General features: G+C 42.6%; 1 protein-coding gene across 2 annotated transcripts in view; it reads right to left on the bottom strand.

Annotated features, from left to right (window-relative positions):
- Positions 1-8,788: 8,788 nt before the first annotated feature.
- HTRA1 (HtrA serine peptidase 1) overlaps positions 8,789-16,375 on the bottom strand; it is a 31,104-nt gene continuing 23,517 nt past the window's right edge. The window contains exons 4-9 of one of the 2 annotated variants that reach the window (XM_077784732.2): positions 15,631-15,825; positions 14,943-14,975; positions 13,662-13,776; positions 13,387-13,444; positions 11,906-12,001; positions 8,789-9,513 (exon numbers count right to left, since the gene is read on the bottom strand). In XM_077784732.2, the coding sequence (XP_077640858.2) occupies positions 9,345-9,513; positions 11,906-12,001; positions 13,387-13,444; positions 13,662-13,776; positions 14,943-14,975; positions 15,631-15,825 (666 nt within the window). In that variant the 3' untranslated portion in view covers positions 8,789-9,344. Of the gene's footprint in view, positions 9,514-11,905; positions 12,002-12,994; positions 13,144-13,386; positions 13,445-13,661; positions 13,777-14,942; positions 14,976-15,630; positions 15,826-16,375 lie in introns of those variants that run through there. The other variant, XM_085582914.1, reaches the window with a different exon arrangement.

Below are 16,375 nucleotides of genomic sequence, written 5' to 3'. Positions count from 1 at the left end.
AATGAATTTGGATCCACATCAGCAGCTCACAGGAGGGCAGAGGGGGTTTGTCCAAAAACCTCATGCCTGGCGAGTTACGGGTGAGAGCATCCAAGTAAGCAGGTGGGGTCTGATCTCCATGAGAGCCAAGAGCTGTGTAAGGAAATAATTTTATTCTTATGATACTTAGGATCTGTGACATTCCAGAGCAGTAACCATTCTCCAGCCAGGAGCAGAGTTAAAAAATAAGGAGAAAAAAGGCTCAGCATAAATTCAGGCTGAATTCAGCAAAGAATTTTTATTTGACCAAAATACTAAAGTGCATAAAATTTCTGTTTTGGACCTGTCATAACAAGATGTTTCAAGTAAAGTCATAGAAAATGGAACCAATCTATTATTTAAAGCTTGAAGAACCTGAGAGCCTGGGACAGTTCCTTTGAGTCAGTGAAAGATTGCAGCTGAAACATTTATTAGGTAACCAGCTCTGCTATTTTTGAGCTGCTTTCCCATGTTTGGAAGAGATGTTGAACTGTTGAGGAAATGAGAAGATTTGGGATTATTTGGGAAAAGCACTAGGCAGATGAAAGGACACTTGTGCCTTGTCACACCTCATCTGCTTCCAGCACTCCTCCCTCTCCCAGACCTCCACTGGCTCCAACCCACCCCAATTAATAAACACCAACCTCTTTGAAGGCAACAAAATTTGTTTACCAAATATAAGTATGAGATAAGAGAAATCTTTGATTTTACAGTGAGGGAACATCGTGCAGAACAGGAACACTTTGATCCCTGTTTGCTTTCTGGTAGCAGGTACCCCCATATTTTACACACCATGTCAGAGCACAGCATATTCCTTTGTATGAACATAAAGTCACCACTCCTTAAACCAACACACTCAGGCCAGCAGCTGTAAAGACTGATAAAGGGTCAACAGCAATGGAAAAATAAATGAAAAATATAATTTTTGAGAATATCCTTGTCATTAGGATCTCTTAACACCCAAGATCTACATAAACAGCTACTGCAACAGAGACAATAATAAGACCTAGAATAGGGACTAGGACTGAGGTTTCCACACTTTCAAAGAACCTTTAAAATTGCAGAAAGCTGCTCCTTACCCTACAATTTTCCATGTCAAGCACTATAGAGATAGAAGCAGAGACCTCTCCCACCCTGGCCACCTGGTAATCAAGTGTTTAGATTGGTTTTCAGGATGAGATTGATGGATTTCACCTGGGATTTTTTTTCTTTTTTTTTGCTGAACAGAATAACTCCAAAGTCATTTTAAGATGGGAACCACCAGTGCTCAGAGACAAAATACCTTCTGCTTTCCTGTCTTTAGTACCTTCACCTGGAATTCACTGATATCTGCCACCATTTCAAACCTTGACAGTTGCTAAATGTTCCAGTCTAATAATTAAATGTAAATACCTCCAAGGTTTGTAACTGATGCCAGCAAGAGATAAGGGAGGGGCAGTTCAGCTTCCATCCATCCCAGATCTCCCCTGGATCTTGCTTTATGTTTGTTGAACAAATTTGATCTGTTACCCAACAAACAGTAGAAATTGAAAAATGCACTTCTGTGATTTGCAGGAGGAGGGTGGGTCTGAAAGATTTTATTGTTTGCTGAACCAAGAAAGGAATATAACTAGTGGAATGAACGATTAAACCACAATCCCATGAAATTTCACTGAAGAGTAAAAATATTACCATTAACTTAAGGATTACCAGAAGCACTTGGCAGCTATCACAGCTCAAAAATTTACATTTACTTGTAACTAAGAGCTCCAGACCCAAAGCTGGTGTTCATGCTTACAATCTGCCACAAGTTCCTTTACCCCCCAAAATGCTAAAACATTTTCTTTTGTCATTAAATAAAGTTTAACACTGCTATCAAACAAATATTGACAATCTTTCCACGTAGTTTCTCACCCACTGCATAAGAAACAGTGCTATTTATTATTAACACATACTTTTGCCTATACAGTTTGGCCAGCTTCCTAAACAATCTATCCCACCTGGTTTTGAATTTAGGACAATGGTTTCATTAATTCAGCTGGGCTGATCACTGCTGGTTATAAACCTTGCAGTGCTGCCTCCTATTCCCAGTATGGCCTGTAATTGCATCAAACCCTTCTGCCACCCTGACAAAATAAATAAGACCACAGCCAGCCTAAAAAACATCAAAGCCAAGGCCATTTGTGTTAAAAAGGAGAGAGACTTTATCCATAAAGTCTTTTAAAAGACAAAAAAAAAAAAAAAAGCACAAAAATGTCCTTCATGAGGGGAGCAGCTGTTTGACCAGCACAGACACAGGATTCAGATCTGCATTGTATTTGAAGGCAAAACTGACTTCCAGCATGAAATTCAGAAATTCAGACATTTAGGGTTGTATCCTGGGAACCTCCCACTCAGAGATCCAAGCAGGTTCCTGCTCTGAGGGACCAGGGATGAGCTCCAGCTGCAGCCTGGCACTGATGCTCCCAGGGGAGGCAGCCCCAGCTCTGCCCTCCTGCACTGCCCTTCCACAGGAGCTTTGGGATCACATCAAGGCTCTTTTCTCTGCCTTTGGTTTCTGTGCCATTTCCCATTCCTTGTTCTACAGAGCCACTGCCCAGTGTCTGGAAATAATTTTCTGTGGCCATTGTTGTAACTAAAACAATTCTATTTCTTTGCTGAAGCAGGCTCTCCTGGAAGCACAATTTCCCTGCTGTGGCTGAGGTTTGGCAAGGATCTGATCCAGAAACAGAAAATGCCCTAAAGCAGATCCCAAACAGATTGCAATAATTACAACCTCCACTTTATAAAATACATATGGGCAGCTCATCACAATAATGAAGTGCCAGGCAAAACTTGGAGGCAAAATCCTCTCAGAAAACCATGCTTCTTATCAAGAGCCAGCCCTGCCACCTTGCTCAGTGCACCAGCCATCTGTTCAGCATCCTGCTCAACTCCTCTTTCAATGACACCCAAAACAACAGGGCACCTTTTCCACATTCCCATTCAGGATCTCCCACAGAATGGCTCAAACAACAGAAAAAGGAAAAATTCCTGTCATAATAAACACAAGGCTGACTGTCCATCTTGTTGGCCTTCTGAGCAGTGCCCACTTCCATAGGAGAACCTAAATACATTTCTCTTGGGCATGGGCTCACCTTAGAAATCCCCTATTAACCCTTCTGAGTCCCTGTGTTCAGAAGAAATGCAGGCAAAGAAAACAGTCTTAAGGAAATGAATTCCCATAGATCAGATTTTATTGTGGGCATCCCGAAATCCAGAAGCTAACCTCATCTGAAAGATTGCATTTTTGATCAAAATATTAACAATTTTGTTAAGTGCAAATGTTTGCTAGGTTGCTGTAATTTTTTTTGTCCTGTAATGAGTACAAGTTTCAGGTTTTAGTAATAACAACATTGTTAATGTAATGTAATTTGTGTATGTCATTTTGGCTCAAGGCAATTCTTTTGCACAGCCAATTATCATATTTGAATGTAATGAATAAAGGCTGATTCTAAATAGCAGGATTTACAATTACATTAATATAGGTGGTTAATAGCATGTTATAGTCACATGAAAGTTATATTAAATTTATGTAAAGATTTGCCTGTGGTAACACCTGGATATGATGACATCTGGACTGGGGAAGATGAAATAACCCTTTCAATTTTAGGAATAAACCTTCTACCACTTCTGTTTAAACAAGTCTGAAGCACTTCAGTGATGAAGATGAGAAAGCACATGATGTCTTATTCATTCTTCAGGCTACAATTTCAAACCCTCCCAGACTGAAACCAGAGCTATAAAATGAATACAATCCTATATAACATCACTCCATGCTAGTTACAGATAAATGCAGTGCTGGATCTCCTGAGTCTCTTTACTTATGGAGAGCCATATGCTGGAAGTGATGCCCTGTGGCCAGACTGGGCACCTAAAAAAGAATCTGGAGCAACTGAAAAGATGTGTCCAGCGATGAGGACAAGCTAGAAAATGTTACCTGAAAGATAATAAAACAATCAGTGAGGACAATTGTCCTCTGTCTCCAGGGGCGTTGTGCCAAGAGTGGAGCTGCAGCATCTAGCATTTGGGTACCAAACCAACGACACTGAACATCTGTGGGTTGGGATTTGCTCTTGTTTCTTTTCCTCCTGGGCAGAGACAGTGCTGAGCACTTTGGCTTTTAATTGAAAAGGAAGAAAACCACTGGTCTGCTCTTCAGGCAGTAAAGCCAGCCCTTTGCAGGACTGGAGAGGTTTGCAGTGTCCCTCAGTGCTTGCAGGAACTCACTGCACAGGCTGGAACTGATCCCAGTGCAGCTTTTCCTTTTGCACAGCCCTACCTTCTCTGTGGAAGTGCTTTTTCATTAAACAAACAAGCATTAAAACCCTTCAGCTGAAGCTAAATAAAAGCAAAATTATTAGACAAACAAAACAAAACCAAGATGAGTGTCATAGCTTCAGTCTATTATCCTTTACATAGCTGTTTATGTAAATGCAACATTTTCATAGTTGTAAACCCTTCACTGTTACATGAATAAAATCTTGATCTCCCACTAACCACACTGGTGAAATGAAGCATTCTTTTGCCAATTCCTCTTCAAAAGGAAGGTTTCCTTTTAGTATCCTGCCCTCCAAGTTAAATGCTGATTGAGATGTGAGGATCTGTACATTTATTCCTCTGTTAATTACAGTTGGTTTGTTTTGCACCAGAGAGTGGCAGCTACAGCTCCTTTTCTGTTATATTTGCCTGTTTCTGGTTGATTTGCAGGTCGGTGGGCTGATTTCTTTTTCTTACAAGTGCAAAGAATTTTCAAACAGTCACAGCATGCTGAAACATTCTAGTTTTCCAAATCAGACAGTCTACTCTCCTTCCTTGCCAGACACATGAACTTACCGGAGATGAGACGCAGACAAAATCTATTTTTCCCTTGCCAGAACTGCCCAGCTCCTTGGAATATTGGAATAAATTTTTATGAGAACATCTTTCAGCACTTCTTTCTGGGCAGACACTAAGTTCACACTTCCGTGGACATCTTTTCCCCCTGCATCCCCCCCTTCCTCCTGGAGGTCACCCCCAGCACAGCCCCACAGCAGCAGAAAGTGCCCCAAACCACAGTGACACCTCCAGGCTCAGCTTCCAGAGGCTGGGGATGAGTTTTTAGTTTCAATTCGCCCTCTCGTGGATTTAACTGTGCACAGGTTCTCACAAACAGGTTGTGCACAGAAACTGTGGCTCTCCCATCCCTGGCAGTGTCCAAGGCCAGGTTGGACAGGGCTTGGAGCAACCTGGGATAGTGGAAGATGTCCCAGCCCGTGGGACTAGGAGGAATTTAAGGTCCCTTCCAACCCAAGCTATTCTCTGATCTATGTAAAATACCTTTTTTTCCTGGAGGACTGCAGCTGTGGGGTCAGGCCCAAGGGCTGCTGCTCCTCTCTCAGCTTTCAGAGACTTTGGGAAGGGTTGTCCAGGCAGACACAGCAAATCCTCCAGTCACTGCATGGACACAGCCTGAATCACAGCTTTCTCAATCAATAACACCCCACAAATGTATTTTCCCCTGTGGAGGGCTGGTCTGCACCATTAACTCCATTTCAGAGGGGAAAGGAAGATTACATTGCACTGCTGTTAGCATAGTCCATCTCCCTCAAATATCCACATGGCAAACTTTCTGAAAATCACTGTGGTCTCTGCATAAACACTGAACAGAAAAGGAATGAACAGAAAAAATATTTAATTTTCTTCTCCTTCAAGCTCCTAAATTGAATTCTTTACCACATTAAGTAAATTTGACTCGTGTGCTTTAGCTCTGACTCATTTTCCTTCTAATCAGTTGCTAATTATTACCCACTTCCTCAGAAAGTTTATGGGGACAGATGCTGCAGTACCATGACTACTAAACAAAACCCTGAAAATTGGAGGAAAACTTCCCAGCAGATGTAGATAGGTTAAATTAATGTTTCTTTCTTTACTTTCTCTGCCCAATTAGTCAATTTACATATACACTGGTTTTAGCAGTAGTTTTATGCAGTAAACAATCCTTAACTGATCAAAGTAATGCATATTTACAGAGGAATGGTACAAAGAGGCTGAACTGGCTTAAATCCTGGGGCCAGTGTCCAGCTCTGACTTCCCTGCCAGCATCTTGCACAAGAGATGGGGTTGGGGGGTTGAGGGAACCTGCAAAGGACCCACACGGTGACCTACCACCACACAGAGCTGAATTCTCACTGCACTCATCATTCACTGCTCTGGACTGGTGACTTCTACCTTCATCACTTCTGTTTACCTGCTGGGTATTTGCAGCTGCAGTTTTAATCAGTTTAATATCTAATCAGTACAGTTAGTTCTGCAGTACTTTTCTGACATATGATAAGAACCTGTCTATAATCTAACCATGCCTTACTAACGTCCCTCTCACCATAGTTTGGGAAGATGTGGTTTTAAAAATACCCTCAGCTACCTTAACACCAGTACAAAATAGTTCTAGGTAAGGAGGGGAAAAAGAAAAGAAAAAAAAAAGAAGTCCTCTGGCAATGAAATGACAGGATTTTACTTCTTGGCATCTAAGCCAAAGAAACCAGACAATTGTTAGTCATGACCATTTTTTACAGCTCAAGACCTTTCCCTTATGGAATAAGTGAACTTGCATTTCGAAATACCTCCAAGTGTAGCACACGTAGCCATCTACTCAGCATCACACACAGCCACTCCAGTTTCCATTTCAGAAGCTCCAAAATACTGAAAATCAAGCCAGAATGTCCAATTTCCCTGATACTACATCCAACACTTCATAAAACTTCCAGGAAACTGATATTTAAACAAACTGTGCCAAAATTATTCTGTACAAAGTATTTTCAAGTGCATTTTGGAAAGAACTGTCTGCTGAAGCAACAAAGTATAGAAACCATTCCCATCTATAACCCCATACATCAAAAATACAGGGTATGAATTGTATTTAAAGAAAAACTTTGCTTCCACATCTCTACTTATCAGTAATCTTACTTCACATATTCAAAAATCATTTGGAGAATACTTTGATTGTAAGAAACCATCTGGGTAGCTGCATGGTTGCATACAAGAAAATTCTAAATATTGTTCCATATGATATTCATGTGGTTACCAATATCCACTGCACAGAAATTAATTATAAGTCAAGAAAAGGTAAATCAGAAAATCACTTTCAAAGTGAATGGCTACAATATGAGACCATCTCACATCCCAGTGGATGGAGCTCAGGGCTAGAATTCTGGTCAAATATTTCACTAATCCCAATGACTCAGGAAAACCATTTACAGAATTTCATTTGCTTCTTTCCTAATGCCCACACAAAGAAAATTAATGAGTTTGCATATTAAGAGACCACAACAACAAGCAACAGCAACAAAGAGAATCAATCAGCTCTGCAAATTGTGCAAGCACCAGTTTTGAAATAAAAAGGCAGATGAAAAATAACTTTGGTTTTAAACACAATTTCCTGGCTTTGGGGCTTTAGTTTAACTTTTGCTAGTTGGGTTAGGTGGAGTACTAGAGAAGGCAGGTGATTTTTAAACTCATTTTTGCTGAGAGCTGTGTGTTACCACTCTGTGGTACACAGGGCACAAACAGACTGCAAAACGTCAACAGCAACCTGGAACATTAATCAACATCAGCAAGATGACCTTGCACTGCAAAGATGTTACAAAAGACTTCTGCAAGATCATTCTTTGCATTTCTTGGGCTAGAAAGGATTGCAGACTGGCAGTGCTTGGCACTGCAGTGCTTTGGCAGATTTTCACACATGTGATTTTCCACAGCCAAAGCACAAGTTGGAAATGAGCTGTTCCATCCTGTCAATGCTGCCCTGAAAGGTGCACTGCAGTTCATTAATGCTACACTGTGTAAATTTACAGTGATCCAGGTGAGTAAGGGCAGGCAGTGGCAGCTGGGGATACAGAGGCTGCCCAAATTGGGATAAACTGAAAGAGAACTGAAATAGAGCAGGGAGGAGAAGGAGCACTGTCAGGAGTCCAGCTCTCGAGGATTTATTGCTGCATTTGGGTGGAATACAGCCCTTTCTTTAAAACTCACAAACTGCCAGCTACCCAGCTGCAGAGGTTTACTAAAACATTCTTTTTCTAAAAGAAGAGCATGTTTAGGAATGACAGCCACCAAAACTTGTCTACAGCCCTTGGATTTATTCTCTGAAATACATGTTACAACAGAGGAAAGAAAAGGCTGCTTAGCCTATTGTTCACCCAATGAGTAATTACCTTGTAATTAGGTGTAGTTGATTGTTCTCCTTCACAGCAAGACAAGCCCACTCACCACCCCCAAGCTTCTAGGGCATCAATAAACATATGTATAAAGATTAATACCTGTTAGAGGAATGCCCAATATCCCAGAGTCAAAACCAGGTCCATACACACACCAGCACTCCAGATTTGGATAAACCAGGCCAGTTTTAAAGAGTTTAAGGCCAGATCTAAATGGTTACAGACATCCTAATATCTGAACCAGAATGGTATGAGATCTGTGGTCCACCATGTGGCAATTTCTACAGTGGGCAAACAGATTCCAGACATTGATGGAGTTGTAATTAAAACAGTAAGGAAAATGCATTAACATCTGGAAGACATAGGCAAGATGACAAATTGAGCCCAGCCTTGCTGAGGAGAACAGATGCACAAAAGCACAAACACAAGGCACTGAAAAATAAGTCATCTGATTAAATGATGATTAAAAGGAGACCACCAGGACATCCTCCAGGCAGATGTACCATGCAAAGAAAACCACTCCATAAGGGGAAGCAAAATGAGTCACTCACAAGAAGTACTGTTGAATTCTTTTAATAGCACTAGGAAAATATCATAGTATTAAAGTCCTGCACGGGATCGTCGGGAGGTTATTTGGGTTGGGATTCCTTTTGTGTTTATGAATCAAACTTTATTTCCCAATTGTGCTTTCTTTTAGGCCGACTACTCCTTTACAATGGCATTTCCAGTTAAAACACAGCTAACCTATAAATACCTGAATGCCACAACACACATTGTGTGCGTGGGTTTTGTTTTGTTTAAGTCTTAGAGGAAATGACAGGAAATCTCAACACAGGAAAGCAAACGTCGATTCGTTAAGCGGGGGTTGTAAAAGCCAGTAAAGAATACATTGCATACATAATACAGAAGGAAAAAAATTATCATCTGGAGTATGTGAAATTACATTGATTTTGCACCTTAAACCTAGTAGAAGTTACTCTGTTGGCCAATACTACTCCACTGAACAAGCAGAATGTTGGTCAGAAGTCTAACGTTTTCCTGTACCAGCACAGAGAGAATACAAGCAGTCCATTGCTGTTAAAAGAAAACATGAAATCCAGCTCATGTTTCTGGTTAGGGGTCGATTTCTTCGGGAACTATTGTTAACATCACATCTTCGTTGCCCCTGCGCACAACCATGTGCAACGTACTGTCCTTTTTAATAATGTCACTGACATCACTGGCTGAGCTTATCGACTGTCCATTGATGCTGATAATCACATCGTTGTCCTTCAGGCCACCACTGAAAACACACAAAGCAGCAGTGTGTTATTATGATTGCAGTTTTATTTTTAGGGGGGGAAAGAAAAAAGATCGCTGGGTTATTTCTATTTCCCACCCAACAGCAGCTGTGCAGGCATGGCAGGCATGAGAAAAGCAATCAGAATTTATGAAGCAGTGAAGATTACAATGAAGTGCAGAAACCTCAGCCTCTGATGGAGGTACGAGTTTGATGTATCCCATATTTCACTGCCTTCAAAGGAATTCGCTGTTGCAAATAGTGGTTAATTCTGCAATAAAGATCCTAGGTGTTGATATCTGTCTCCTAAAATAATTGCACAAAGCAGATTTATTTCAGAGGAGAGATCTCCCAAGCTTTTGTTCCTGAATACATAGAGAAGCAACCTGAGTGGCACTTTGTGCTAATGAGGGATTTCAGCCCCTGTTCTCCATACAGAGCTTACTGACTTCCAGTTCCCCCACCCTTCATGTTTTAAACCTGAGCAGGGCAACACATGTAGCTGTCCAGTTTGGTCACCAAAAATCAAATGTGTCCTTCCTCTGCTGCTTAGAGCAGCCAAAATCCTTTTTTCTCACCTCAAAACCTGAACCTTCCTGGCTCAAAGCAAGACGGGGCAGAACCAGGGCTGTGTCTCTTCCCCAGGCTGGCTGGAGCTGCTGCCAGCACCAAGAAATGGCTGGTGAGGGATGCCACAGACCACAAGATCTTGCCCAGTCTTGCACAACGACCTGGCTCCAAGTTATGGAAAAATTAACCAAGACAGATCAGACATGATTCAACCCTTCACAAGCATAATCCTTCACGAAACCACAGACCACTCCTCAGCCTCTTCCACCCACAGAAGGGGCCTGACACGAGTGTCTCCTGCAAGCAGGATGCTCTTGGCCAATGTTTGCAACAAATCTGGTTGCCTACAGAAGGCAGGGCTGAAAACATGCTGGTGGAGGAAGTCATTGCATGGTTTTTCATGCAGCCTCTCCATGTGACTCACAGCCAGGACGGGTCACTGCAGCTCTGCTCCTGCATTTTTACACAACACATGCTGGACAGATCAGCAGAAAGGAGGAAACCTCTGGGCCAGGGGACTGGGAGTTGGGGCACAGAGCCAACATGGGCTGCATTTTAACTGCCAGGCCAGCCTTTAGATGGAGCACCCTGATTTGGATCTCCCTTCACATTAGAAGTTTACATTGCCTCACATTTTGTCTCTCTAAAGTCACTCTCTGCTATCACCCACACCCCTAAAATTGCTGTTCTGCACCTTCAGGCTGAACCTGAACACCAAGGCAGCAATTCCAGTCCCACATTGAAGCAGCCAAATCATTCCTGCACATTCCTCCACACTACAGACACTCACCCGTGCTCTGCCTGACCAGCACTGCCAGCAGGGATCATCTGCAAACACAGCAGTAGTTCAGAGAGCACACTGGGCAGCTATCACTGTTTATCTTACACCCAAACTGCCCCAAAAGACACCATCCAACCATCCTTGCAGTCTTCCTAAAAGGCAATGCATGCCTGCCCCAAGCAGCTTTCTGCCTACATGCCTTTGGTTGCCACAAAGATTTACTCCTCTCTTAAATGATCCCTAGTTTCAGAAAATGAATAAGGTTTCCCATTTCCTGCCCTGGATTACTGAGCAGTTTCCTATCAAGCAAACCCTGAGAGGAAAGTGTCTCCAGCAAAAGCCAGCCAGACCAGTGCCAGTGACCACAGCCCAGCTGCCAGGCTTCACCCAGACATGGCACCAACCAGCAGGGCCAGTTTGTGAGCAAATACTGAGTAATAGGAACAAAAAAAAACAAAAAAAAAAACAAACAAAAAAAAAAAAAATCAGTTGTCCAAACTCAAAAGCTCTTCCAGTAATGTGACTGCTGACAAAGCTCTCACATGGAAGTGTGAGTGCTGCCAAGAGAGGATTTCAGCCCCAGGGTGTGCCAGGGGAGCTGGTGGGTTTGGCCAACACTGAGGTGGACATTTCTTCCAAAGTGGACTCAAAAGCTTCTCAGTTGCTCTCCTGCAGTGACCAGCAGGGCCATGGAGAGTGTGCAGGAACAAAAGTCTTTATTCAGCACTGGCACTGGTACAACAGATGCCTTGGAAGCTGAAAAAACACGAAAAAGGAGTTTTCACTCCCCCTAAATCCCTTCCCTTTGGGCCTGGAAGGCTGACAGGGCTTCCCTGCACTACCCTGACACAATTACAATATTGCCCATCAGGGACCAGGCTGAAACCACAAACCCATTTCCATCAGACAACCTAATAGCAATCAGATGGTCGCAGCCTTGTTAATTCAGCATCATGAAGAAAGCCAGTTAAGCAGGGAACAGTCTCCAGCATTACCCCCTTAAGTCAGTGGCAGTGGTTTTGAGAAAAAAGTACTTCAACCTACGCTTCAGCTGGTGTTTCTGGAATGACTTCAATGACATAGGCCCCAGAGACAACATCAGGGAAGTCTTTATGGCGATCCTTCAGCTCTCTAGCTTTGCTGAAAAATTAAGAAATAGCAAAAAAAAAATATTTTGTCAAGACAGGAAGAAACTCCCCCCCACATTTTTCTGAAGTCACTTAACACGAGTTGAGGTGTTTTACACACATTGTTATGTCACTTCAGCATTCATTTTAACCCTTAGATGCATATTTCAGAAATTACTACATATTTTTGCATGCATACAGCTTTTTAATTTCTATTTCTGGTAAAGGCAATCATTTCAACAGATACAGACAATCAGAATTAAAACATTCAAAGCTTTAGAACTAGCAGATCATGGTATCAAATGGTTTGGGCTAGAAGGGACCTGAAAACCCATCCAGTCCCCATTCCTGCCATGGGCAGGGATACCTTCCACTATCCCAGGGTGCTCCAAGCCCAACCCAACCTGGCCTTGGGCAGTTCCGGGGATCCAGGGGCAGCCACAGCTTCTCTGGGCACCCTCACCCTCACAGGGAAGATTTTTTTTTCCCCTAATATCTGATCTAAATCTGCTCTCTGTCAGTTTGAAGCCATTCCCCCTCATCCTGTCACTCCAGGCCCTTTGTAAATGGTCCCTCTCCTTCTTTCAGGCTCCCTTCAGGTACTGGAAGGTTACAATTAGGTCAAGCCCACAATTAGGTCTCTACTCCAGGATGAACAATCCCAGTTCTCTCAGCCTTTCCTCATGGGACAGGTGCTCAACCCCTCTGATCATCTGTGGGGCCTCCTCTGGACTGGCTCCAACAGGTCCATGACCTTCCTGTGCTGGGGACCCCAGGGTTGGATGCAGAACTCCAGGTGGGTTCTCCTCAGAGCAGATTAGAGGGACAGAATCACCTCCTGCAACCCTGAGCACCTAAAAACCCCCAACCCCTTGTGTTTGAATGCTTTGCTCTACCTGTGCATCCCGCACGAGGGAAAACTCCTGGCTATTTCCACAGGACATGGCATTACCTGCTCATGAGTCTCTTACAGTCTGAGCATGAATAAGCAAGTCCACACAGAAGCTTCATTTGACATTAAGTGAATTGTTTAATGAAAACAACTTTATAGGAATGGGAGTGCGCACGCAGCTGACGTAAGCCATGAAAACGTACAACAACATGGACGTAACGCCAGGACAGAGCCACGGTCACTAGCTATTCTCTTCTGAAGCACTAAGGAGAAGAAAAAGCCAGGAGTTGTTTAAGAGCTAGCTCACAGGAGAGCCTAGAGGAGAGTCCCACCGGGCGGCAGGCGCAGAGGAGAAGGTGGCCAGGCCTGGCTGGACGTGCCACCAGCACGCACAGAACACGCGGTGCTGCCTCCGACCTCCCGGCGCTGCTGCACGTCACCAGCTGGATCCAAATGCATGCAGAGACCACGCCGGGGAAAGGTGAGGAGCCACCTTGCTTACTTACCTGGGGGTTAGCGACATCATTCGTATGCCAATGTATTTCTTTTTGGTTACAGCTTTCCCTACAGAAAGGAAAAACGGGTTGTGAGCAGTTGCCCTGACCTAAAGAGCCTCGCAGGCTGTTGGCTTTCTGGTTTGTCACTGTTTTCACAGAATCACAGGATGGTTTGAGTTGGAAGGCACCTTTAAGGTCACTTATTTCCAGCCCACTGCCATGGACAGTGATGCCACCCACTAGACCAGGTTATTTTCTGGATTGCCCCTTCCCAAGTGGAGTACCTTTAGCTTGTCTGTCATGGGATTCTGTTAGGAACTTCTTTATTTTATCAGATGGGATAGCAAATGAGATGCCTGCTGTAACTTTTAATGTGTTAATTCCAATGACTTCACCATCCTGGAGGAAAAAAAAAAAAGCCATAATTAGCAAATATGGAATACCTCAAAGAGAAATGGATCATTTCTTCCAAGCAGTCACAAAGACAAATTCACATTTTGTAGCTGGTCTTCTATTTCCTGTGTTTTAAGTGTAGTTTTTTGAGTCTATTGATAAAACATTACTTAGGAGTTTTGGAAAACCATTGTGATTATTCAGCTTGCTGCAGAAGAGATCAAAACTGGGCAATTCTCATGCTTGCAGCAGATGAGCAACACGTTCTGCAGCTATTCTGTGTTTATTTCAGCAAGCAGCACATAAAGCATGGCACCGACTGCTCCCGAGCCACTATTACATAAAGAAAAATGCAGTTCACCAAAATCAAAAGTTTTCCTGGCAATATAACTCCAAGAGCTTTGGATGAAACATCTCTGATGTCATCTCTTTTGAAAGCTCAGCAGTTTCATTCTCTGGTTCATCCCAGACAAAATCTGTCTAACTACAGGTGTTTCTAAGTGTAGATTAAGTGTGACTGAATGTGTGCTGTGAATTGGGTGGAAAAAAAAATTGCCAAATCTCCTCCAAGGCAGAAACTCTGAGTAGTTCTGAGTTTCAGTCCGTGCCATACCTCCTGAGGACTCAACCCCATGTACCCTCAGGAGACCCGAGAGTCTCACACAGTTTTGCAACCTGCTTCAGTTCATTCTAGAATATTGGCAAATAAACCCTAATATCCTGAAAATATGTGGATTTCTTTGGTGTTATTCAAAATGAAAGGGTAGATACATTTTAGAAATATTTAGCTGAGTTTCTGTGTGCAAAAGAAAATAATTACCAGCTGCAAGATAAACAGCAAGGGCAAACACCTCAGTCCAAAATGTGTCTTTCCCTTTTTGCAAGGCTTGAGCAAAAAAAAACATTACACTTGTTTGAAACTATGCAAACCATAAACATCCTAAATATTGAAATCCAAATGTAGACTTTAGCCAACATAAACACAGACAACTGATTAGTAAGAACCATGTGAATTTTGTGTAGTCAGCCAGATATTGAAAGCTGCAAATCACACATCTGGTGGGGGGAGTTTGCTTTTTTGTTGGTTTGGGTGGGGTATATTGATGCTTGTAATTTTTTTAAATTAAAAAGCAATAAGCTCGACATCTAAGCAAACTCAGAGAAACTCTTACCAGATTTACTAGGGGTCCTCCAGAGTTCCCATACTGAAAATAAACATAAGTTAAGAACATGTTTTAGTATTTACCTCTTAATTTGTTGCAAGCAAAATATAAAAGAAATTTTTAAAATATTTCTGTAGTACTGTTTCCATTGTCTATTAAATAAATGCGATAGAGCAGTCTTAAACTGCCAAACCCATAAACTACACTTTAACATCACCCATTTTAGCTGAGCTTTGCAAATACTTACTGCCAGAGTAAGTTAAAAAAGAAAAGGTTTTCCTTTTGTTTTCTAGAATCTGAGAAGATTTTGGGACAGCTCTGGGAGCTGTTAGTGAAGATTTCTTACAAGGCCAAGATCTGAAGTACAAAAACTATTGTTTTGCTTTAATTCAGAAAGAAACTTGAATCCTTTAATGAAGCCTGGCTTCTTTTTCAGAAAACAAGATGGAATTCAAAATGATATTTGTTTGCCAGAGAATATTGCCTCCTCCCTTGCAATCTGCAAGGATTTTGAAGTGAAGGCAGATATTGTGCCTGGCGTGGTTCCTCGGGGGGTTTCTAAGGAACACCCGCGTGCTGCTGTGGTGCCGTGGTCCAGGTTACAGGGAGAGAAGCCTCCCTGCTCCTGAGAAGGGCATCCCAGGAGGAATTTCTGCTGGAGGAAGGCAGGGCTGAAGGCAGCAGTGGGGGGACGTACGTTGATGATGGCATCAGTCTGGATGTAGTCCATGTCGGAGTTGCGGAGCCCCAGCTCCTTCCCCCCGCGCTGCGTGGTGCTGACGATGCCCGTGGTCACCGTGTTCTGCAGGGAAAAGGGACTTCCAATGGCCACCACAAACTCCCCTGGCCTCAGGTCTGCCGACTGGCCCAGCAGAAGAACTGGCAATTTACCCTGAAAAAAAAAAGGAAAAAGAAGAAAATTCAAATGTTAAAGACATTCCTCTGCTGGCAGAACAAATGTTACAGAAGGATGAACACATTCACAGGGTAGAGGAAAAGAGAGAGGTTTTTATCCCTCAGGGATTTTGTTTGTTCTGTTTTCTTTGAGTATTTCGTGTGTGGGTTGGTACAGAAGCACCAGTGTGGGCTCTTTAAACTGGAGGACTTTTCCACAACAGGTACCCATTAAATCAAGAACAATCAAAAGACCAAAGGAATATTTATGCTCTGCTGTACAAAGCAAATATCTGATGATACTAGAAATGAGCCACTTCCAACACTTCTTGAAATAATTAGCCAACAGCTGCTGAAGTTAAAATATGATATCGTTTGAGAGTGAACACTAAAGAATCATGAAAGCAACAGCCCAAGAGTTGTATGTACATTTAAAAGCATTTTATATTCTCACAAGACACCAGCTAATGATTCATCTTAGTTTCTTTAAATGAAGCATCTCTTCTAAATAATTACATTGCCTCCTACATAGTGATGTCTTCCTCTGA

The sequence above is a fragment of the Lonchura striata genome, chromosome 6 (genome assembly GCF_050655825.1).
Source record: "Lonchura striata isolate lonStrDom1 chromosome 6, ASM5065582v1, whole genome shotgun sequence".
Classification (NCBI taxonomy): Eukaryota; Metazoa; Chordata; class Aves; order Passeriformes; family Estrildidae; genus Lonchura; species Lonchura striata.
The sequence above is the reverse complement of the archived record's forward strand: the minus strand, read 5'-3'. Positions and strand labels throughout refer to the sequence as shown.